We start from the raw sequence: 26120 nt of genomic DNA, 5'->3' as shown, positions 1-26120 counted from the left end.
GAATGCATGCAGATTACTTGCATGTTAGTATCCCAGTGCCCGATTTCGGGACTATCCACTTTCACTCCATTGACTCCACACTGCGTCAGCCAGCTGAAGAAAGAGCAGCAAGTGTAGACAGCTTTCACACTTCATTTTTATTAATTGAAACTCTTTCGAGTTATCAACAGTCACAGATTGCAACTCTTTCGAGTACATTCACAGTTCTTGGTTTTCCGGGAGTGGGACATGAACCCACAACCCTCTGATTCAAAGGCGAGGGTGCTATGCACTGAGCCACAGCTAGAGAACTTGTGGGAGCCAATTAAGGCTCTTTACTGGCCTATTAAGGCCTATTGTCAGAGGCTGACCGGAATTTCCCAGAGATATCAGGGAACAGCCCTATCAGTGGTCTAATGCCATACTAGCTCAACTCATGAAATTTAATCTATAAAACTGCCATTTAAGTATGACAAGATTCAGTGTAGTCTAAATACAGCACTTAAAGCATTGTTAGAAGGATTGAGAAATATTTTCATTACTTTATAAAGATGAATAGAAGACTCATAATTGGAGTGATCAAAACTGTGTTTATTTCTGAATTAACATTGAACTTTCAAAATATTTAGAAATCCATTATACGACGGAAAGATCCAATAGTTGGGCAGGTTGCTCCCCAGTCACTGAATTTCCTGTATTCACCGGGTCTCAGGAAGTACTGTCGGCCTCTGTAGTTGGGATGTTCATAGAGGATCCAGTAACCGTCCATCACATGGCAGGAGTGGATGTCACGGTAACGGAAACGATCATAGACAGATGGACAGTCATCCATGAATTCCATCATCTGTCCTCCAAAGTCAGGTCTCTCGTAAACTTTCATTCTGTAGGAGCCATCGCTGGACTGTAGGATTTAGAAAACCATTAAACTAATGCAAAATTGCTGCCAAAAGTACTAATACAAGTAAATCAATGTGCAAATATGAGAAATGTAAAACCCACCCATCAAAAACAGTGGATTTAAAAAGAAAATAACAGTATGTGCACTCCATTATCAAAGCATAAATCAGTGAGCATGTTCAGGAGATTAAAAGCTAGACAATGAGCTGTGAATCTCCCGAACATAGTGGTTGATTTATTCTGTTCTGCCAATTGCTTCACTGCATCTCACCCTTTGCCTCCTGCTATTTTAAAGAAGTTTCCCAATCTGCATATCAATTTTTCATAAAACTCACCACATAAAGTTAGAATTGGAACTCAACAGCATTGAGTTTTCAACAATGTGATAATTGTTAATGCAATGCGTCAAATGCTCTGGACCAGAAAGGGAAAAATTTAATTTGTTCATTTACATTCCTGAATGTAATAAATTCTTAGAGATTTTAAGAATGTCAAATTTGAAATTTACATTTTTTTCATTCTTTTTGTGTCTCTCTTAATTCAATCTTCCTTTCTCTCTCTTTGTTTCTCTTTATGTATCTGGTTTGACTCTTAATTTGCCCTCTCTAGTTCATCTTCCTTCTTCATCATTCCTCCACTTGTTTCTCAATCTTTAACTCTCATTGGTTAGGGAGATAGAATATTGGTCCTGTTGCTCACTAAGATCCCTGATGTTTTATTGCCCTCTGTACATCCTTATCAGCTCTCAGTTCCAGAAAATTACTGAGGAGGATGAATTAGAGCCAGAAAGAGAAACAAGGAGAGGGGAAAGAAAGATTGGATTCAAAGAGAAAGAGAGAAAAAAGACAAAAAAGAAAAATATGAAAAATATGTAGAAATTTTCCACCTGGAGGCATGTGACACCACAGATCAAATTGTTTAATTTCTGAGCCAGCAGGGTTGATTGCAAATACACCAACAATCATCACATCGTTAAAAAGTGCATTCTTAATTACAAGATTTAACTTTCTGTATAGTTATTTCAACACTATGCAGGACAATAATTTCCCTTCCCATTTCTGTATATGATATACAGTTCCAGTTATTTTTCTATTGCATTGTAAGATTCTGTTATTTTATTTAGATCTAAGTTAAATTGTCAGTAAATATAGTAAAATAGCCTTGATTCTGTAATTAAAGATAGCACAGACACTGATATACTACAGATTATTTAGACAACTGCGTTATTAGTTAGGCCGGTGACTTCAGGTCTATTAACCTAATTAGGAAATTGGTTGAGTGGTAGGCGACAGAGTAGAGATAATGGGCGGGTACTCTGGGCCAGACACTACTAATTGTCAGGATATAACCAGTGGTGTCCCTAAGGATTTGAATTGGGGACCTCAACTATTCACCTTATATATTAACATCTTAGATGAAGGGAAAGAAAGCCACATATCAAGGGTGCTATAACACAAAGAAAGTCATCATTGTGAGCAGTATAAATGGGAGCATAAAATCAAAAAGAGATATTGTTAGATTAAATGAATGGGTAAAACTGTGGCTATTGGATTTTCAGTGTAGGCAAATGTGAGGTTATCCACTTTGGACCTAAGGAGGTCAGAATGGAGTACTAATTCTAAGTGGTGAAATGCTAGAAACTGTGGAGACTTGGGAGTCCAGGTACATAGATCAGTTTGATGTGATGAACAGATACAAAAAAAATCACTAGAGCTAATGGAATGCTGGTCTTTGTATCTAGGATACAAGGGGGTAGAAGTCATATTTCAGCTATGTGAAGCTCTAGTTAGGCCGCACCTAGAGCACTTTGAGCAGTTCTGGGCACCATACCATTAGGGAAAATATACTGGCTTTGCGGGGGAGTTTGCCAAAATGGCACCTGGATTCCAAGGATTAAATTATTAGGTTTGTATTCCTATTAAGAAAGTTAAGGAGTGGTTTGAGCAAAGTTTTCTAAATATTAAGGTTAGATATGGAGAAATTATTTCGACTGACTGGGGAGTCTAGGACTGGCGGGGCAGGGTGGAGGGGAGGGTGCATAATCTAAAAATTAGAAGCAGACTTTTCAAATTAGGAATGAATTGAAATTAAGGAACACTTCTACACACACTGTCTACAAACACTGTAGAAGTTTAGAACTCTGTCCCACAAACAGCAATTGATGGTAGATCAATTGTTAATTTAAAATCTGAGATTGATAGATTTTTATTAACCAAAGATATTAAGGGATATAGGGAAAATCCAAGAGATATGGAGTTAGGTTGCAAATCAGATATGAATTCTTTGAATGGCAGAACAGGCTGAACGAGCGAAATGGCCTGCTCCTATAGTTATGTTCTAAATGCAATTCCTTCAGCATTTTATAACCATCCATCATATTGCAGGACTCGCTGCATCTGATATAAATAAGTCACCAACAGATCATTAGAATAGAGGTAAAATTCAGAAAATAAAGAAAAATCCAAAACTCAAGAAATTGAAACTTACATATGAGTATGTGCGACATGACTTGATGTTGTCATTGAATCCCATCCAGCGCTGGTAGTCAGGATATTCTCCCTTGGTCAGAACATACTGATATCCCATGTAATTGGGTTTCTCATACACCACCCAGCAGCCACTCTCAACGCGGATGGAGTTACAGCGGCTGAAGTAAGGGGACAGGTCAGCACAGTCATCACTGCACTCGTAGTGCCGACCCTGGAAGTTTCTGTCCTCGTAAAAGGTGACCTGCAAAAGTAGGCATGTTATAGCTGAGACTTCACACAGACAGAGATATTCATTTAAAATAAATCAAAAGTCAATTAATTTTACCTTTCCCATTTTGTCTAATTCGTGTGGAACTCAAAATTTCTGTGCAGCCGACTTCACTCACAGCAGAGTATTGGCCTCTTTTATGCAACTCGATCAATAAAAACCCAGGGATACTCCATTGTTATTATAAAATCTATCCTTTGTGTAACCAGTCCAGTGTGCTCCCAAAACAAGAAAATAAATCCTGATTCATCATTATAGAAAATCCAGTATCACAATTTTTGTTGCTTTGTGCTTTATCATTTCTGTCAAAAGGAACTTTTTGTTTTTGCCTACATACAACAGTTCATTAATCTCTTGGACAAAAGGAATTCTGAATCAACAGTGTGTGACAACTGGGAATTAGCTGTGCCTAGTCTGAATGAAAGCATTCAATCATACTATAATTTGTTCTGAAGGGGCAGTGCCCTTGTGAAATAAATGCTTGGCAAACCTTTTTCTCATTTACTTTCAAAACATTTCACATTGCGTAATGTAATAGGGCAATGAGATGGATGCTTCTCAAACCTCATCTCACTTCATGTGTGCCCTAGCACCCCATAAATGTTGTGCAAATCAATTAAAAGCCGAGGCCTGTTGGAGGCTCAACACCAGTCATTGTTCACTGGAAGGCACTGGAATCTTACTTTATTGTGCGTTCAGAGTTGTGGAGATCAGGTGGCAGCATAAAAATGTTACCGAGGGAAGTATCCTATCATGGAACTGTCAATAATACTTGCATAATTGGCATAAACTTTGAAAAATTGGCTGATGTATTTGAAAAGTAGACAATTCTTATAATTGTAACCTTTCCCCATTCACCATGAGACTTTTCCTTGTGTCATGAAAGGGTAGCCTGGAACTGCAATGGTCTCTTGAGCTGCTGGCAGTACTCTTCAGGATTAACAGGGATCATTTTGGAGGATAAATCAAAATGCACCCATTTTTCCTGTCCCAATGAAATGCAAATTCAGGGCCTCACACAGGCTTCCCACCCCATTCGGACACAAGAACATATGGATTTGAACCTCTTCCCCAATTCAATTAGATCATGGAAAATCTTAAATCCAGAACAAGATCTAAGAACTAACGCAACATAACTGAAGCATCAGAGCCACAGCGATGGGAAATTATGGGACGATGAAACTGATTGGGAGTCAATTTTTCTCCGATACTTGAATCTATTCGGGGCTAAAAATGTACTTTCTGAAGTTAAAGCATTCTAAACAAACTTCAGCTCCTGCCAGAACTTTTCATCCTCATTCCCTATGACAAGAAGATATTTTCATTCATGTGATAACCGTTACTCATGAAAGCAACTTGCTGATTGGAACCACTCTGCAAAATACCATAACTGGAAAGACCAACATATGTGAAGACAAACTAAAGAGAAAAAAAACAGAAAGCAAAATACTCCAGATGTTGGTAATCTGAAATAAAAGCAGAAAATGCTGTGAATGCTCAGCAGGTCTGGCAGCACTTTTAGAGAGAAAGACAGAGTTAACATTTAAAGGCCATGACCTCTCATCAGAAAAACTAAAGGGGATAATTTATTGGCCCTTGGGTGGCAGGCTGAGAATTGTGGGGTGGTGGGGGGGGGTGGGGTGGGGGTGGGGTAAGGTGGGCGGGGGATAAGGTGGGGGGGTCGGTGGGGGGGGGGGGGTGCTGGGAAAATCAAGAAGACCAGGGCAAGACCAGATATGGTGGGACCAGATCCAGAGCACTGCTCACTCCAAGGAGGCAGACAGCTAATTAGCATAATTAAGGCCCAATTACGGGCTCTTTTAAGAGTACGCCAGCATTTTGCCAATGGTGGGGCAGCCCTCCATCGTGTGGAGAGGCCGGCAGCTAAATGGATGCATACAAAATTCTGACAGAGATCAACAGGGTAGATCCAGGATGTTTCCCTTTGCTGGAAGGGGGGTGGTGGGGGGGTGGGGGTGGGGGCCTTGTCTAGAACCAAGGGACACAGTCTCAGAATAAGAGATAGGCCATTTAGGACTGAGATGAGAGGTATTTCTTCACCTAGAGGGTGGTGTATCTTTGAAATTCTCTGCCCCAGGGAACTTGGAGGCTCAGTCACTGAGTATGTTCAAGACAGAGATCAATAGATTTCTAGATATTAAAGATATCGAGGGATATGGGGATAGTGTGGGAAAATGGCATTGAGTTAGAAGATCATCCATGACCTAGTTAAATGGTGGAGCTGGCTTGAGGGCCCAAATGGTCTACTCCTGCTCCTATGTTTTCGAAGGAAGAAATCAACGTGGCTGCATTTGCCGCCATAGTCACCGTATCTCCTGTATTCACCGGGTCTCAGGAAGTACTGTCGGCCTCTGTAGTTGGGATGTTCATAGAAGATCCTGTAGCTGTCCATCACATGGCAGAAGTGAATGTCACGGTGACGGAAACGACCATAGACAGATGGACAGTCATCCATGAATTCCATCATCTGTGAATCCAAAGTCAGGTCTGTCATAAATCCTCATTCTGTCGGAACACATCAGGCCTGAAAAAGTGTGCAACACTATTACACAAACTGAATTTTTCAGGTCTATACTGGCCATTCAAACATTTAGCTATTCAATATCCTATCAATGCTAAAAGAACCAACAATTTTTGAGGAACAAAAACATCTAGTAACTTTTACCATGGGCAGAACTTTGGGGCTAGGCTGCAGGTCCCACCATTGGGACCAGAAGCAGGAGCTGCTTGAGCAGGGATCCACTGACTGTAAGCGATTTTCCAGTTGCTGGCAAATTAAGAGTCAGTGAGCACAGGGGTCAATCACTGAGAGCGCGGAAGCGAGCAGAGAGGATTTGGAGGGGGCGTCAGGTCACACATATCTAAATCACATATATCTATATCTAAAGGGCTACCTATGCTCAATATAATGGGTGCCACCTGGACAACTTTAGAAAGGAAAGAATGTGGCAGAAAGAAGGAATATCCCAGGTGACCCCATGTTTCTGCAATGTCTCCCCTAGGGTCTCTTCCAAGCTGCAAGAGCAAGGCAGGATGTCCTATTCCCCAGGGACAGGAAGAGGAGTGGACATGACCTGACCAAGCAAGCCTGAACAGAGATCACAGAGTTTTTATTTTGATATAAAGACACCAATCAGTCATAAGGGATTGGTACACACATTGCGGGGTCATATATTGAGACTCGGCACATAAGAACAGATATACAGAGGTATGAGGCTTGAAGACACCAACTGCACAGCTCTCTGTGTGTGCTCTGCTTAAAAGCAAAAGTAAAATTAAAACTGGATTGCCTGACACTCATCCTTTCTAGTGATGTTGTTACTATCCCTTAAAGGCATATTACAACATCCCCCTTTCTTTTTAAGGATACTTTCTCCCTTTTCCAAAGAAGTATAACTATTTACAATACATGTTCATGTTTAGGTACCATTACATAAGCATATAGAACAGCTGAAGCTATGAGTCTCTAAAGCGTAGAGATAACCTGCTGGTATGCCCAGATCTTGTAATGGTAAACTTGTCTGGAGATTTCTTTAATTGCTCACAGTGATCTGTGGGATCTTTCTGGAACACTTCCATGGGAATGGATGCAATCACCAACTCAACAATTCCGTCTGCTAGTTCTGTGTCTGAGAAATCACAGTACGTACCCTTTCCTCTGCATCTGCTGATGAAATGGTCTGTGGACTCTGTAGGCTGTTGTCGAAATGACATGAACTCCAGTTGATCAACACGGCAGTTTAAAGTTTAAACTTATTCTGAACTAGTCTTCCAGTGTTGTCCATATCTTTAAGGAATCTTTTTGCTCTTCTTCTGTTAATCCTAATGTGTTCAGCCTGTGTAGACCTTCATTCCCAATTGCAAGGTGAATTTTTATGACTTGCTTTTTTGGTTCAAACGCTATTTAAACATTTTGAATTCAGTTAGTAGGTCAGCTGCATCCCAATTGAAACTGGGGAATTTTGTGGACATTCTGACAATATCCCTTTGACCTTCCTTCTCCTACAGTACCTGGGATGAGTATCGCTGTAGCTGCTTTCACATACTTTCCCTATAGTTGCAACCTTCCCTGGCTCGATTTTTATGGCTTTTTTCTTTGTTTTTTTGTTTTGTTGGACTCTCCCTCGCTCGCTATTGATCTGGCCCACATCCCAGTCACTCGCCTTTTTCAATGGAGCTAACCTGATGCTGGTCCTCTCGATGTGCTGTCCCACTCACTGAACTGACAGGCTACGCACTGCTATCTTACCACAAGGGATCCATCTGCTAACTAGCTCTTTACTTGAACATTACGCCGGCACTGTGTCTTTAAAGTTTTGCTGCACAATCACCACACTTTGATTTCAACACTCTCTGAGACTGCAGCTCTGTTGTAGTCTCACCAAAACATCAAGGGTCATCTCATGCACAATCTAAGACTGTTCACCATGTCGGCCCTGTACTGCATCTTGCTGCCAGGCTGAGCACCATGTTATTTAGAAGGAACCAGTGCTACACACCATGCCATGTGTATTATAATGATATAAAGGCACCAATCACTCATAAGGGATTGGATAAACATGTTGTGTGTTCATTTATTGAGATTATGCACATAAAAACAGATTATACAGAGGTTGATGACAGCAGCAGCCGAGCTGCTTGTGTGTGCTCTGCTTAGAAGCAAAAGTGAAACTTAAACTGAATCACATGGCACACTCCTTTTCTAGTGATGTCATGTGATCATCCCAGTCAGTGGTAATGGGATCAAGCAGCAACCTAGCATCATGAGGCATGGCTGCATCTCAGTGAGAGGAGCACGTATATGATTGTTGACCCCCACAATGTCCTCATGAGTGGTCTCATGCAGTTTGGTTTTGTGTGCCCTCGTGGTAAGCATAACAACATGTTCAAACATGTTCATCTTTGTGCTTGCAGGAGAAGACTGCCCATAACCTAACAGAATAGACCAAGAGTGGTGGAGAGGTTCCATACCTGACCATTGTAACACCTGTGGAGAAGGAGGTGTTGGAACTGGCAGAGCAGTTAGCAAAACAGGAGTGCCCACCTAAAAGAGTGAGTGACCAAATGCAGAGGCATAAGGGAGCCTCTAGCACACAAGGCATTGTGTTCATGTGCCCATGACTGGACACATGGAGCTCCACAGTAGGGGTTGTTGGAATGACACAATGGGAAGCATACAAAACCCTTTGATCTATCTGTTCTCCCAAGCAGATCAGGCCAAAAGACAGAGTACTGCAGTGACTAGGGGGACAGCCATTCATCTTTGAGGGGGAGGAGAGTGCCTCAGGACACATTGTCATATCACTTCCCTGCACCTTCCACCAGTGCAGACATTCTCACTTCGGTGGGTATCTGTTTGCATTTATACTGGGGGCACAAGCCGGTGAGCACAGCACAGATGTCCCCAAGAAGCTGATAGAAACTGTGACAGCTGCGGCCGTTGACAGTCGGAGGACTATTGGAGACCAGGGCAATGCTGACCACTGGGTAGGTGACATGCATTTAGCATTGTTGACAAGTTGACAAAAACTGGAGCTGCAGTGTGAGACAAGGGAACATCTGGCAGAGCTTCCAGAAGCTGTGTGCAGCCATGCATGGCTGAAAGAGGAATCCATTCAGGCCATGATTGCTGCCATGATGCTTGGTTTCCTCCATCAAGACACTGGTAACCATTGTGGAGAAACGTGCGCAGACCTGCAAGTTATCATTGATGCAGCAGTGGCAATGTGAGAAGGGGACGAGACATTTGGAGTGTCCACCAGCACCTCACACTCCTCAGGTGAGCACAGAGGTATAGATGTGTCTTGTGAGAGAGGAAGAGCGGCTGCCTTTTGCTTCTGGGGACTCCTCTCAGGGTGTTACTGGTGTGAACAGTGACTCCTCAGCCCCTCTGCCTGGGACAGCAGCACTTCAAGTATGAATGAGGCCCATGGCAGCTGACTTCTTTCAGTTTCCAAGGCCTCTTATTTAAATGGACCCATGTGATTTCCTGAAGCCCCATGGTTCCTTTGCTCCATTCATAAAATTCAAAACCCCTGTAAAATTGCTGCCAATTGGCTAATTAATTGGTTTAATTACCTTCCTGCTGTGTTCATGCATTATGCTCCCCCACCATGTCAGCCACCATCAGAAATATCTAGCCTCTGCCCTGATATTCCACCTCTCCTACCTGCCAGCCTATCCCCAAAAGGCCTGGAAAATTCAGCCCAGTAGGCCAGTAAATTATACCCTGTTTTCAATATTGACAAAGAGATACGGGATGAAAATGAGGAAGAACTTTGTTTTGCAGCGAGTGTTAATGACCTGGAACTCACTGCCTATGAGGGTGGTGGAAGTGGAGATGCTGTAAACATTAAACCTGTGTCTCCTGATCTTTGTATCATTGGCTAATGGGAGCAGCTTTTCTTTGTCTAACTTATCTAAACCTGTCATAATGTTGTACACCTCTATCAAATCTCTCAATCTCCAAGGAAAACACCCCAGCTTCTCCATCCTAACCTTGTAGATAAATTCTCTCATCCCTGAAACCATTCTGCTAAATCTCTTCTCCATCCTCTCAAGGATTGTCCATCCTTCCTAAAGTGTGGTGACCAAGACTAGATGCAATACTCTAAATGTGGCCTAACTAGAACCCTCTCAATATTTTCTCCCAACTTCAAAGATCTATGCACATGAACTGCCAGGTCCCTTAATTCCTGCACACCCTTTAGACTATGCCATTAAATATCGATTGCCTCTCCCTTCTGCCAAGATGCATCACCTCTGTATTAAATTCCATCTGCCACTTGTCTGCCCATTCTGCTAGCTTATCTATGTCCTCTTGCAGTCAATTTGTATAATCTTCACTGTTTGTCACATCTGTAAATTTGGTATCTTGGCAAATTTTGAAATCGTACTCTATATTCCAATTCCCAAATCATTAATATACAAATGTACTAAAAAAGCAGTAGTCCCAGCACTGACCATTGGGGAACACTACTGTCTACCATCCTCCAGTCTGAAAAAATATGGAACGGCATAGTCACTGGAAATTAGGTTGAGATAAATAAACATATCTCAGTGTAGGTCTTTACAACTCCTTGAGGGAGGAGGTTTTCATCCCTCTGATATTGTGAGAAATGGATGTTTTTTTAAAATATTTTTTGGGAATATTGTGTTATTCTGTGAAAAAGGCTGTATGTGTCTGTATGTGTGTGTGTGTTTGATTTAATTAAGCTAGGCAGAGATTAATAGGAGACAGGTTGTCTGCAGGCTTTAAAACATGAAAAGGATAGAGGTGTTAGGTTTGAGGTAAAGTGAATAGGTTGGATCTAACATTTGCATTTTTAGATAAGTGGAGAGTTTGTTTGAATATCAGAGGGGAGTCAGAGGTAACAAGAAACATGTTTGCATCTTGCAGGAGTTCCATAGGTAAATAGAAGGGGGGTTATTATAGACTATTGACCCAAAAGCAAAGACAACTTGGAAACATGAAAGATCTTATATTTGGAAGCGTTGGAGTTTATAAGAGGTGTGAAACCAATGGAACCTGAGATGAAAGGGGGGAAACGGGCATTTTAGAGTTACTGTGGAGAGCTTAGGTAGGCTGTAGCTGTTTGAGCTGTTGGGCTGTTGAGCTGGAGGTGTGAGATGTAGCAGCTGGAGCTATAGCTGGGGCTATGGCCGAGAGAGGATGTAGTTTGAATCAACCATCCAATCAAGGCAGAAAAGTCTTAGGCTACACAAAGCAGTTTTATTCTAAAGTTTGGATTTTCACAGTAGAGTGGAAAAGAGCTACAGGTCATGTGATATGCCTATTGAAGCTATAGCAGTTTGCCTTGGGTAATATTACTAGATTTTTTATACTTAAACATCTATAAAGGAGTGTTGCCTGGAAGGTGTTTACTTGTGGGTAAGAGTAGAGAGTCTTTTGGGGGAATGTTTTGTAAGACTAAGTTTAACTGTGTATCTGTACTGTAATGTGTGCTTAAGTTTTCTTTGATTCTTGTTAATAAAACTTTTACCCTTAATTTTTAAAATTTCAGAAGTGTTACTGGACTTCTTACTGCTGAGATCAGTATGTCCACTTCTCAGTTTCAGAATACAAGAAGGGTATGGCCCATAAGCCAAGTTTCCCTCTGGGATTTGGTTTGCACAGCAATTAACATCAGCTGTGGTCATAACAATATGGACTGGACCTAATGCTGAGGTGAAAGACCAGTGTGTTGACCCACAGTGTCATCAAGTCCGACAGTTGCATTAGGAAAAACGATAGATGCCAATATTCAGTGTATATATTAACTCACAAACATATGACTGCTACTAGGCATTTTATAAAAGGTCTGTAAATTATCCTTTCAGAATACAATAAATACATAGTATTAAGGTGTAAATTGTGTCTAGTGACTGGATTTGTACCACGAGGTTCAAAGTACAGTGTTATGACCAGATTAGGAGGGGTGAACTGACTCCTCTCTTTGTCCCACTCCTGGGTTGGTTATAACAGAGTGTGAATTTAAAAAGGTGGTAATATTGCCAATTTAATATATATACTTAATTGTGTGCAGCTCAGTGTAAGAAATAAGCCATCCAGGTTTCTTAGGTTAACAAGTAAAGAGTTAATTTTATTGCTAAAACTCACTCATGCAAAGATGCAGATAAAAGATTTAAAATGTGTCCAGCTAACCACAACCACCACCCCTCAAACACCCCACCCACCATCACACCCCCACCCCCACCCACCCGCCAAAGCATACAATAAACAAAAGAAAGAAAACTGTGCATGAGTATTAGACCTTAACACTTGGCCAAGTAAAAATTAAAGTCAGAAAAAAAAGTATTCAAGATGGGCTGGATGCTTGTTTACAGCTGAAGGGTCACTTTCCACAGTAGCTGCTGGTACTTCAGTTTCTCACGGGAAGAGACTTGACTGTTTGATTCTCTTTTCTCTTGGAGACAGTGGTATTAATTCAGAAACCTCCTTTAAGAACTCTCGGTTTGCAGCAATGAGGTCTTCTGGTGGGTTTTCAAATCACCAACAGCTCAGCTTTGATGAGAGAGGTTTCAGAGAAAGAGAGAGGGGGTAAGGCCGTTGCCCCTCCTATCCCTGTGGCAGTCTGTCTCTGACTGTTCCTTCAAATTCAGTATCCTTTACATCTAAGAGCTGGGTCACGTGACCTCTCCCTTGTTTCAATCTAAGCTTATCTTAGCCACTGAGAGCTCCATAACATGCTAGAATCAGAGGAACCCCAATTTTATCACCATTCCCATCTTGCCTTATCACACCTTATATTTTATGGTTAGCAGTTTTATTCGTAATAGAATATTCTATTGAATATCATGTATTGACAGGGAAATTGAATCAATTTATTGTTTGTTGGGCAAAATTGGACTTATCATGAATGACATTTAAGAAAACTCCCCTGTTGCTTAAAATGCATATTTTCCTACCTAGACCAGCACCTGCAGATTTAAATATTTGAATTTTAACCAAATTGTTCTTCCTCAAGCTTCACTGGACTGAATGTATAAATGCTGGTTTTATTTCCAATTATTTTGTGGGAAAAGGCAGAGAGAGAAGATGGAGCTGTTCATGGATTGACAAGGAAAGGTACATTAAGAATAATGAAGAATACAAACAGAAAGTATAATGACAGAATCAAAAGACGACTTTCTAACATAATTTTTTGCTGTTAACCATTTACTCAGACTTTGAGAGATATCAGAAACTAGGTGAGCTGAAAATTTGACTCTCTCTTCCCATTCCTCCCCTACAGAAGACAACATTTGTGCTTTTGTGTACTGCAAATGTAGCTTTTCATTTGCACATCAGGAAACAGGGAAACCAGAAGCCTGGTGATTGCCAGTTTAAAGTGCAACCATCAGGAAGAAAGCCAGCAGTGAAAAGAAAATTAGCACAATGCCTCTACTGTATGGAAGATAAAAGATAACTGTTAACTGACATCTTGTTTTTCACCTTCTCTACATCTTCTGTACCCATATTTATCCACCCCCATCTTCTGTATGTATTAGACAACCCCATCCCCAAACTTACATATCCACGATCCACTCACCATCTTACATATCGATGACACACACCCCCATCTCACATATCCATTATACACGCCCACATCTTCCTTATATATTACACAACCCCTATCCATTACACATCCCCAATCTTACATATTCATTATCCATCCCCCCTCTTAGGGATCCATTACCCACCCCCATCTTATGTATACATTACACACTCCCCTATCTTACATATCCATTAGATCCCCATCTTGCATATTCATTGCAACATGCATCCCTATCAAGCCCAGATTTTAATTTAACAATGGAATTATTAATTACAATTGTGCAGATTTCCATAATATTTAAGAGTCACAAATTCAATCAAAGATTTTTAGAAGCAAATTGTATTTTGAACATATGAAACATGGGGGAAAATTGTTTGCTTTTTATTAAAGTTGTTCTTATTGCAAATTTTAATTGTGTTTAACTTCAAAAAAATTGCAGTGATAAATTCCTGAGCACAAGGACTGACTGTTTCTTCTTTCTGTTGTTAGCTATGAGGCTGTTTTCATTAATGATAGCAAATTGATCATTTACTTCCTCTAACCCTAGTTAGATGCTGTTTTTTACTTCTACTTTCTCTTCCTCAGGCTGGTCACTTGGATCCTGTTGGAGAATACAGGGTTCCATAGCCACTGTTATTCTAATACCTTATTAAGATTTTGTTCATATACACAACTCCACTATCCTTTAACCAAACTGTATAAAAGAAAACACAACATGATTCTAACAGGTCTATTTTTTTTACACAAATGGCTCAATCATTTGGACTATTTGCTCAGAGTTCATTTGTACATAAACATGACCTGAAGGGCAAAAGGGGGGTCAGCAGAGGTTAACTTATCAGTGGCTGACGAGACCCTCAATCAGCCATCTAAAACTTGCCATCTCTGCCTGTGGTAGCAATTGCTACTTCCCTCAGAAATACAACTGTTCTTTAGAGTTATTAGTATTAACTGTACATACTGCATTCTGCTCTGTACCACTGCAATCATCATGAGGCTGATTAGCTGATCGGTTTGTTGTAGATGGACCCTTAAAGTTCTGTTTTGAGGCAATTTTTCCCACTTTTGGTTTGAAACCTGTTTAGGAAAAAAAGAGCATCTAAAAATAAAACAAGATAATTACACTGTCAAATATTGTTTGGGTATTTGTGTTGGTGTTCCTTCTAGTTAATGGTTTTATATAATGTTATAAGCACATGCATTTATTCCCTATTCCCAGTTGCTCTGAACAACCTGACTGACAATTGTCTGAAAAAGTTTCTGGAATAGAGAAGTTAAACAAAACATTGCTTATGAGGGAAGTCAAAAATGACAGATTGCACCTGTCTTTAACATTTTCAAATCCAAATCTAGTATAAATCATTACAGCTCTTGGCTTAATTCTGCTCTGAAATCCTTCTTGTAACTTTACTATGAACAGCACTTTGCCCCTTGAAAGCAAATGCAAAACCCCAGCAATTAACAAAAGAACTAGAATCAATATGAATGATAGTAGCAATTTAGAGGTACAGTAGTTTTCTGATTATGTTACTGGACTAATAGTCCAGAGAGCACATGTTCAAACCCCACCTCTGACAGTTTGAGAATTTGACTGTGAAATCAATTTAAGAAATCTGTTAATAAAAAGTTGGTATCTGTAAAGTAACCAGGAACCTATTTTGTAAAAACCTGTCTTGCTCATTAATGTCTGCTCTGTATGTGCCTTAAGTGCCTCATCAACATGATTAACTTTTCACTGTCATCTGAAGCGGACTAGCAAGCTACTTCAATTGAAGCAAGTTGTTACTTGCAGATCAAGAAGGTGGCCCACCATCACTTTCTAAGAGCAACTAGAGATGGGCAATAAATTCTGGCCACTGATGCCCAGATCCTGAGAATGTATAATAGAAAACCAAAGTGTTCCCAACTTGGCATAGTTTAGAGGGTTAAAGATAAAATACAGTTGCTACTGGTGTACTAAGCCCGACTTTGATTTAGCTGAGAAGAACTTGGAGAAAGGCTATCCCCACTCACCGTGCTTTCTAGCATGTTTTGCTGCACAGGCCGCAGTCAGCATTGCAAAAGGATGCAACGACAGGCTAGATGAATGAACATGTCTCTGGAAAAAGAAAAGAAAAGGTTACACAAGTCCTCTGAACATCCATTCAAGCGTACATTGCAGCATCTTCACATGAAGTCCAAGGAAATGATTAATTAATTCTGACAGATTAGACTATTCAACACTACACATTCAGGTGTATTAACTTCAAATATTCATCAATACTTGAAATTGATTTGATTTATGCCAGTTAGTATTAATAATGAAAGCCATACAGAAGCGTTAACCCGATACGTGGAAGATACTTGAAACAAAGGTCAGCATCTAGACAAATATTACTCATTGCCAACAACTGAAATATTGTACCAAATTCCTTTAAAGTCTAATCAGACAGACTTAGTAACACAGTTATTGTACATAAATATTCCAAGTCTCCATTGGGTATCTCATGAAAAACAAGAAAAAAAAAACGAATCAGATTAATTTCTTCTGATGTCTGCTAAAATTTCATGAGGTGCAAAATAAACCAAAAATGGTAACCAGGTTTGCAATAGCAATTTTTGACCTGAACTGGTTTAGAATATTGGCTTATTGGCTGGTTTATATATAGTCAGAGCAATTGAGTATTTATACAAGGGAAGCTGAGTAACATGCCAAATTCTCAATATTGCATGTCACGGGGACTATATGTTACAATTCCAAAAACTTTTTATGGTCTCCCAATTGGAGAGGATGGAGCTGAATACATTAAATGTGAAAATAACAGATGCAACTGAAACACGAGAAATAGAAGCAGGAGTAGACCATACGGCCCAGCAAGCCTATTCCACAATTCAACATGATCATGGCTGATCTTGGGCTTCCACTCCACTTTCCCACCCACTCCCTTTATCCCTTGATTCACTGAGAGACCAAAAATCTATCTATCACAGCCTTAAATGTATTCATCAATGGAGCATCCACAACACTCTGGGGTAGAGAGTTCCAAAGATGCACAACCCTTTGAGTGAAGAAATTTCTCCTCATCTCAGTCTTAAATCATTGGCCCCTTGTTCTGGATTCCCTAACTAGGGGGAAAGAAAAATCTCTCAGTATCTACCCTCCCAAGTCCCTTCATAATCTAGACTGTTTTAATGAGATCATCTCTCATTCTTCTAAACCACAGAGAATATCGACCCAATTTACTCACCTCTCATCATAGGACAACCTTCTCATCCCAGGGACCAATCTGGTCAACCTTCGCTGTACCAAGTATATCCTTTTAACAGGGCAAGGCAGTGGCATAGTGGTATTGTCACTGGGCTGGTAATCCAGAAACCCTGGGAAATGCTCTGGGGGCCCGGATTCAAATCCCACCATTGCAGATAGTGGAATTTGAATTCAATAAGTATCTGGAATTAAAAATCTAATGATGACCATGAAACCATTGTTATTGTCATTAAAAACCCATCTGGTTCACTAATGCCCTTGAGGGGAGGAAATCGTCTGGCCTTCATGTGGCTCCAGACCTACGGCAATGTGGTTGACTCGGGATGGGCAATAAATGCTGACCTAGCCAGTGACGCCCACATCCAATGATTTTTTTTAAAATATGGAGACCAAACTGCACACGGTATTCCAGATGTGGTCTCACCAAAGCCCTATTCAATTGTAGCAAAACATGTAATTCCTGTACTCTAATCCCCTTGTATTAAAGGTCAACATCCTAATTGCTTGCTGTATCTGCCTGCTATCATTTTGCATTCTTTGTACGAGCATACCCAAGTCTCTCTGAACATCAACATATACAAATTTCACATCTTTTAAAAAAGATTCTGCTTTTTTATTCTTACAACCAAAGTGAATAACTTCACACTTCCCACATTATACTCCATCTGCCAACTTGTTGCCCACTCACATAACCCGTCTACGTCTCTTTGCAGCCTCTTTGCGTCTTCCCCACAGCTTACTTTTCCACCTAGCTTGGTATCATCAGCAAACTTAGATATATTACCCTTTTGTCTCTTCATCTAAGTCACTAATATAGATTGTAAATAGCTGTAGCCTCAACACTGATCATTGCAGTACTCCACTAGTCACAGCCTGCAAAATTGAAAATGCTCCATTTCTGCCCACTCTTTGCTTCCTGTCCTCTATGCATGCTAATACATTACCCCCAGCTCCATGAGCCTTTGTCTTGCCTATTAATCTTTTGTGTGGCACCTTATTGAATGCTTTTTGGAAATCCAGCTATACTTTTCTAAGTGCATTGTTAAGACTTCCTTAATAATAGATTCCAGCATTTTAACAAAGACTGATGTCAGGCCAACCAGCCTGTAGTTCCTGTTTTCTCTCTCCCTCCTGTCTTAAAAAGCAGTGTTACATTTGCCAACTTCCAATCTAATAGGACTGTTCCCAAATCTGAGTAATTTTAGAAAATCATAGCTAGCGCATCCACTATCTCTGCAGCTATCTCTTTTGGAATCCTGGGTGTAGGCCGTCATGTTCCCAGAGATTTGTTGAATTTTAGTCTCTTATGTTTCTCCAATACTTTTTCTCTGCTGATATTAATTACCTTAATTTTCTCACTCTTTTTAGCCCCTAGGTTACCCTTAATTTCTTGTGTGCAACTTGTGTCTTCTACTGTGAAGGCAGACAAAAATATTTGTTCAATGCCTCTGCCATTTCCTCATTCCCTATGATAATTTCTCCTGTCTCTGATTCTAAGGGACCAACATTTACTTTAGCTACTCTCTTCCTTTTTATATTCTTATAAAAGCTCTTACAATCTTTATATTTCTGGCTCGTTTACTCTCATATTCTATTTTTCCCTATTTATCAACTTTTTGGTGGCCCTTTGCTGGTTTTTAAAAGACTTCCAATCCTCAGGCTTGCTAATGTTATTCTTTGCAACATTATAAGCTTCTTCTTTTAATCTAATACTATCTCTAACTTTCTGAGCAGCCCACGCATTGGTCTTCTGTGCTATATGAAGATTAAAGCTCCCCCACAATTATTATATTGCTTTTGTGCCACTTGTTCATCTATTTTGTTGCAGATGCTTCGTGCTTTCAGATAAAGAATCTTTAATTTAATTTTTTTACTACTATTCCCTGCATTGACTTTATTCGCTGATGCACAATTAATGTTAAACTCGCAGTCCCTTCTTGCACCACTTCACTTGTTTTTACCCACATCACTACACTATTCCATTGCTCGACTTTTCTCTTTGGATTTCTAAATCTCCTATCACCTGAACCCTCCCCCCTTTCCTCCCCCCATTTGCTCTTTTAAGGCCTTGTCCACAGCCCTGAGCCCATCCCAACGGAATAGCTCTCTCTTTCCTGAGTACTAATGCCAGTACCCCATGAATTAAAACCCTTTCATCCCACACCACACTTTCAGCCACATGTTTAAATCTACAATCTGCTTGATCTATTCCAGTTGACATGTGGCTCAGCTAACAATCCCACAAACATCATAGGAAAACAACATGGAACAACACGAAAGCCATTTAATCCAAACAGCTTTCTTAGTGTCCCAGATGCCCTGGCTCAGTTGTTAGCATTCTTGCCCCTGAATCGGAAGTTTGGGTTAATACTTCAAAATACTTCAAAATCTAGGCTGATACTCAAGTGCAGCACTGAGGGGTTGCTACACTGTCAACGTGCTATCTTTCAGATGAAATGTTAAACCAAGGCCCAATCTGCCCTCTCAGGTGGCTGTAAAGATCCCATGTCATTATTTGAAAAACAGCAGTGGAGTTCTCCCCACTGTCTTGGGCAGCGTTTAACCTCTCAACCAATTAAAATAGATTATCTGGTCATCATCACAGTAGTGTTTGTGGAACTTTGCTGTGTGTAAATTGGCTGCTGTGTTTCCATTCTTGCAATACTGACCACACTTTAACAGTACTTCATTGGCTGTAAAGTGCTTTGAGATGTTCTGCAGTTGTGAAAAATATTATATAACTACAAGTCTTTCTTTCCAGGCACAGTCTGCCCATTTACAATCCTTTTCTAACCAAAACCCATATTCTTCTGCTTTCTTCTGAATTCTACTGACTAAATTATTTTAAAATTATTTTTATTTACCCATTAGTACATATTTCAAACTTCAATTATTTAATATATTTGGAAGTCTCTTTCCTCAACAATTTAGGCGTCTCTCACCTATGTTCATTAATAAGAAGCTCATGCTGCGGCAATGTTGTCATTCCATATCTATGGTGAGGTTTAACAGAATGTTGATCTAGGATTAAGGTCAGTTTTAGCACTAGCTTTCTTAGAATGTATTGGTGGTGGGGTTTTGGGGCGGGTGGGGGTGATGTAGGAAGAGCAGGAAGAGGATAAGTGTTTAACTGAGGATTACAAATCATGAGGCTAGAGATCCACAAAGCCATTTAATCCATGATAAAGTCAATGAGGCACAATTTCCAACCACTTGTGAAGTATGTGCTGATCCTGCCAGAATTTGCAGGGTCAGTTTAGCAGCATATTGTTGGGCAGGCGAGAAACACAACTCCTGTGTAGCATAGTGGTAAATTGTAGGGGAGGGAGGGAAGGCAAGCAATCTTGTTGTTTAAGGACGTAAATGTAAAGCAGCAGCAAATTTCTGGAAGAATGAGTAAGTGGTGTTTTCTTCCCCAACATTTGTCAAAACTGTTCAAATTTCTCTTCCCAAAGGATATTTTATGCTTTCTTAAGACTTCACAGCATTTACATCTGGCAGTACGGGATTGCAAGAAAGAGTTCAGGCAATTAATGGCAGAACAAGAAGACTAGCACAGATTTTTATGATGGGGACTTACAGGTCCTTCTGGATCAGATTTTCCAGAGGCGCTGGGCTTGCAGGAAGAAGGCCACCAAAAGCAGTTGTCAAAGTCAGATTGAGTGAAGTGGCAGTTATGCTAATTGCCACCTCTCTTAACACCCCCCCCCCCCCCCCCCCCCCACCCCCAACCTCCCACCCCAGGACAGTGGACCAGTGCTGGAAAACATTTAATGATCTGACAAAGGTAGGCAAGGTAAGAGAGCAGCAACTTTCCACTTTCCATTTGGCATCACAGGACCCCATCCACTGATCGCACTCACTTCTTAAATGAAACTGTAAGTCTTCATCCACAGTGCACTCTTGTTCAATGGTTCTATAAATCTTCCACCTGGAACCTGTATTTGGAACTTCCCTCGTAAGCTCTTCTTGCATGACAACTATTACAATGCAAACCTTTCAACCTTTTAACAAGTCCTTCTAGCATTTATCCAGCAGGAATTGCGAGAGCTAGCTGATTCTGAGGAGCAAACACTTGAGCTGCCGGAAAGGCATATCAGCGCCGACAACATCAAGATTGGCAACTGCAAGTGAATGGATTTCAAACAGTACCTGCGCTAACACTTTAACCAATCAGCCTGCAATAAACACCAAAGCAGCTCGTCACACTTCGCCACCCACTCTGGGTGCTGCAAACTCATTAAACCACAGGCCTAGCACAAAAACAAGGTGACAAAGAGGGTGATGGTTAGATGGGAATGGTGGATATAAATGTTTCTAGGGAGATAACGAATAGGAACATAATGATGATGATGGTGGTGGCCACTTGCCTCTTGCCTTCCTCAGTTTCACACCCCATGTCACCCTATGGGGAAATCACAACAGTGAGGATAATATTGCACTGATTTTATCACTGTAATTGCAAAGTCAGGTAGGTCATGCATTTAATTTTTGTTCTGTTGTTTGATGAGCAGAAAAGGTATTGTGTAGCCTGGTTACAGTGATGTGATGCATTTTAATGGGAGCCAGAAACAGTGATGTTTATTTATGGAATAATGGGAGTCAGCAGACAGGTTGGGGTGATATGGTGATGGAAATCTGCAAAGGGTATCACTTAAATCCAAGGGAAATGCATTAGGAATGATTTCCTACAAACTTTGCAAGCAGCCAGCATGGAAGGGTCCTCTAAGATCCTTGAGGCTGAATTCCAGGTTCTTTCACAACCATTAAGGGCTCAATTTCCAATCATTTCTGAATAGTAAAATTGTGAAGGGCAAGCAAGCAACGATAACATCAGGCCCACTTGGCAGCACCATGCAGTGACCTCCCAGGTTTACTAAGGAAGAAAAAAACATGGCTTCAGAATCCCTGTAGCCATACCAGTAACAACGCTAGTTGCTGCAAGGATATGTCTTCTCAACATTTGGCCATCTACCCTGAACAGAGCTGGGGGGTTTAAGTTCTTCATGTCAAAAGCTTATGACAATTTCCTGAAAATGTGGCATTGACATGCAGGATTCATTATTGTTAGCCACAGAGGTTTTGAACATGCTTTCTAAGGAGGACATTAAATAGGTTCATAGTAGGATAGCCCAGTCAAATGTGAGGGCCATCTATTGCTCCCTTAACTTTGGGGAAACTAGCATCATGGCAGAACTGAATCACCCTGCAATGCTGCTGTCCAGGAGTCACTACAAGATCAATCACTTCTCTAACTTCCCTAAGGATGGTATCAGTGGTCTGTCAAATTTTCAGTTCTCCTCAGAATAATAAATGGCCTGCCATATATCAGCCCTCGTAGCAACCTGGGTGATACTGCAGAAGTTCCCAGTTTGAAGAATTTAGTGACATGTAATTGAGGCCTATACTAGCTTTGGCACTACTGCAAAAGCTGTTCAGTTAAAGGTCTGGGTTGGAGATCATTGTGCAGAAGGTGGTATTGTTCATCCAGGGCTTCCTTAGCAAATCAAAGTCAGCACCACCTCCCCAGCCCCATAACCTCTAACCATGTCGCTGACTGCATGAACTTTGTACTTAAAATCCAAGACATTTCTCATTTTGCCATTAAGCTGGTAATTTTATTAAAATTATGCTGCAGTTATGTACTATGGAAAAATTCTTTAGATATGTACCTAGTCATTAATTGTGACAGTTACCAAAACATTTTTGTTTTTTCACAGAATTATTGAATGAATTAGCAATATAAATCAATATGATTGCCAGAAGTTGTTTTTACGTGTGTATTTACATAGATCAAAGTAACAGAAGCGGTAACAGCTACAACAGTTTACACTTTTTGAACTGTTAACAGTTAAATGAGAAAGATTACCAAAGTCGGTGAGTGGCATTAAAGGAACAATTTGAAACACAATGATTTCATCCATACCTCTGCATTCAGCGTTAACTGCGATAAAGGGTGGTGTGTTCTGTGGTCAAAGGGTGCAACCTAGTGGCAGCATTAAAAAATGCAGCATTTCCTGTAGTTTTAAAGCCAAATGGTCATGATGAACAGGAGAAGAAAAACATCAAACAACAAAATTTCTGCATCTTATTTGATCCATAACCTCACTATATCTAAAAGTTTAATAACGTACGGAATTTTGGAATCTGTCATTTTAGTGTAAAGGCTTAATGACTTAAAAACCAAATAAATTCCTGAAACTGATGAATGAAACATGTTTGAGGTCTATGGAATGATCATGAATACATTTCTCTCAAATTAGTTATTTTTGTTTTTATCCCTATATAAGATATCTTACCGTCATTGTCTTGCAAAATTGAGTAACTGAGGGCTTATATCTGTAAACCTCAAGAATGTCTTCTAGTGGGATACTGTTCTGAAAACAAATTTAAAGAAAAGTAGACTGAACCTTTGAAAAGGGCTCCAGGAGCATTTCATCACAATAGCATAACTGTTAAAATCACAAGGTTGGAATGAACTAAACAATATTCACTGCTTCTATGCATTCCTCTCATTTCACATTTTGACAATAATTTACAGTAATGATTTACAGATGTTAAAAGTAATGATTGCTGAAAATGTTTTGATTACAATTATCGAAAACAAATGGAACATCTTGCAATATGTCTAGTTATTGCAGTAATATTCTTTCAACAATTGATAGCAAAACTGCACTGTCTGAATTTCCAAAGAAATCACAGTGCAGTACTAACAAAATAGATTATTGGTTGTTCACATTAGATTTTTGGCATTTTATTGCATCTTGATGCTACACAAATGCTTTGTTCAAGAGGCTTGGATGATCCAAAACAACAAACTTTTCAGTTGCTCTATATCTCCAATATAGGATAAATCGTTTGAATCTTTTCTCCCCCTTGATGGAGAACTCCATTAACAGATCAGCCAAGAACTACCAAATTTCATCCATGAAACTTACAAGTTCAAGCATTTGTAAATTCCAAGATTCTAATCAGTTCCTCTAGCTCTGGCTTTAGCAATTTGTCCCCCGTTTGCCTTCCTTGTTCAGAATAATGTTCAAGAAAATGAAAACTTTTACTCCAATACACAAAGTTCTCTTGTTACAATTTCTTTTAATTTGATACAATAATCAATAGATTAGATTTAAGCAATTGGTTAAGCAAATCATTTAATGTCAAATGTTATGACCACAGCCGATGTTAATTGCTGCACAAACCAAATTCCAGAGGGAAACTTGGCTTATGGGCCATACCCTTTTTTTTGTATTCTGAAAACGAGAAGAAGACATACTGATCTCAGCAACAAGAAGTCCAGTAACATTTTTGGGGCTTTTAAAAATTAAAAGTAAAAGTTTCATTAACAAGAATAAAAGTAAACTTAAGCACACAAGATTACAGTTGCACAGTTTAAAAATTAGTCTTACACACATACCCCCAAAAGACTCTCTACTTGGTCAGGCCCACTAGTAAACACCTTCCAGGCAGTACTCCCTTATAGATGTTTAACTATAAAAATCTAGTAACATTATCTAAGGCAAACTGCTATAGCTTTTATAAAGGCATACCACATGACCTTTAGCTCTCTTCCACTCTGCTGTGGAAACCCAAGACTTCATAACATAATTGCTTATTGCAGCCCAAGGCTTCTCTGGATTGACTGGGCGGCTTATTCAAACTTCATCTTCTCCCAGCCTAGAGCGACAGCTAACAGCTCCCAGTTCAGCTCAAACAGCTACATCTCACAGACATCCTAAGTTCTCCACAGTAATTCTAAAATACCCTTTCCCCCTTTCATCTCAGGTTCCATTGTCCTCACACCTCTTTGAAACTCAAATCCTTCCAAATATAAAATCTTTCATGTCTCTATTTTGTCTTTGATTTTGGGTCAATAACATAAAATACTCCTCTTCTATACACCTATGGAACTCCTACAAGATGCAAACATTTTTCTTGCCGCCTCTGACTTCCCTTTGATATTCAAACAAACTCTCCACTTAACTAAAAATGCAACTGTTAGATCTAACCTATTCACTCAAACCAAACAATTCTATCCTTTTCATGTTTTAAACCCCCCAGACAACCTGTATCCTATTAACCTCTGCCCAGCTTAATTAAATCATTTACACACACAGACACACAGCCTTCTATACAGAATAACACAAGATTCCCCCAAAACATTAAAAAGAATAACCTCCATTCTCACACTATAAAAGTCTGCATGCCTAATTATCAAAACTGAGGGTACTGGCATGTTTTGTATTGGAATTGAGGAACTATAGCTGATTAATCATTCAGCTGTATTCCATGCTGTGACCTACTTCCTGTCCTATAACTCAGCATAAACGTGATTGCATCTTACTTCTTCCAAATAAAAGGTGTTCCAATGGGTACCCACATGTGTCCTAGCTATGCCTTTTTGTGGGATATGTGTTCCAGTTCAACTCTGGCCCCCTCCCTCAATGCTTTTTCTGGTACATTGATGATTATATCATACCATTTCCTGCTCTCGCCCTGAATTGGAAAACTTCATCAACTTTGCTTCCAACTTCCATCCTTCTTTTACTTTCACATGGTCCATCTCCAACTCTTCCCTTCCCTCCCTCGACTTCTCTGTCCCCATTTCTGGCAATAGGCGAACAACTGATATTCATATATATATAGTTTTATACATATATATATATATATATATATATATACCTCACACACTCCCACAACTACCTCGACTGCAGCTCACACCCTGCACTCTATATTCACTCCATTCCATTCTTCCAGTTTCTCCATCTCTGTTGCATCTGTTCTGACGTAACCTCCCATACCAGTGCCTCTGATATGTTTTCCTTTTTCCTCAACTGAGGATTCCCCCCACCATGGTTGACAGGGCCCTCAACTGTGTCCGACCCATTTTCCACACTGCTGGTCTCTCGCTTTCCTGTCCCTCCCAGAACCATGATAGGGTTCCCCTTATTCTCACCACACACACCACCAGCCTCTGCATTCAATGTAACATCCTCTACCATTTCTGTCACCTCCAGTGTGATTCCACCACCAAACACCTCTTCCCCTCCCCTTTCAGCATTCTGAAAGGACCATTTCCTCCACAACACCCTAGTCCACTCCTCAATCACCCCAATATCCCATCCCATGCCCAAGGCATCTTTCCATGCAAGTGAGGGAGATATAAC

General features: G+C 40.2%; 1 protein-coding gene and 1 long non-coding RNA gene across 2 annotated transcripts; both read right to left on the bottom strand.

The window, feature by feature from the left end:
* Positions 1-549: 549 nt before the first annotated feature.
* Positions 550-3842, bottom strand: LOC144686477 (gamma-crystallin M2). The gene is made up of 3 exons (XM_078551741.1): positions 3691-3842; positions 3364-3606; positions 550-880 (listed from the first exon to the last, which is right to left on the bottom strand). The coding sequence occupies exons 1-3, from the start codon at positions 3697-3699 to the stop codon at positions 605-607; spliced, it is 528 nt and encodes a 175-aa protein (XP_078407867.1). The 5' UTR covers positions 3700-3842; the 3' UTR covers positions 550-604.
* Positions 3843-13739: 9897 nt separating this feature from the next.
* LOC144686481 (uncharacterized) lies at positions 13740-25359 on the bottom strand. The gene is made up of 3 exons (XR_013577934.1): positions 23259-25359; positions 15726-15810; positions 13740-14789 (listed from the first exon to the last, which is right to left on the bottom strand). It is a non-coding gene; the product is annotated as an uncharacterized LOC144686481 (long non-coding RNA).
* Between the last annotated feature and the right edge of the window lie 761 nt (positions 25360-26120).

The sequence above is a fragment of the Cetorhinus maximus genome, chromosome 11, assembly GCF_964194155.1.
Source record: "Cetorhinus maximus chromosome 11, sCetMax3.hap1.1, whole genome shotgun sequence".
NCBI lineage: Eukaryota > Metazoa > Chordata > Chondrichthyes > Lamniformes > Cetorhinidae > Cetorhinus > Cetorhinus maximus.
Note: the sequence above shows the minus strand (reverse complement) of the source record. Positions and strands in the feature narration are given on the sequence as shown.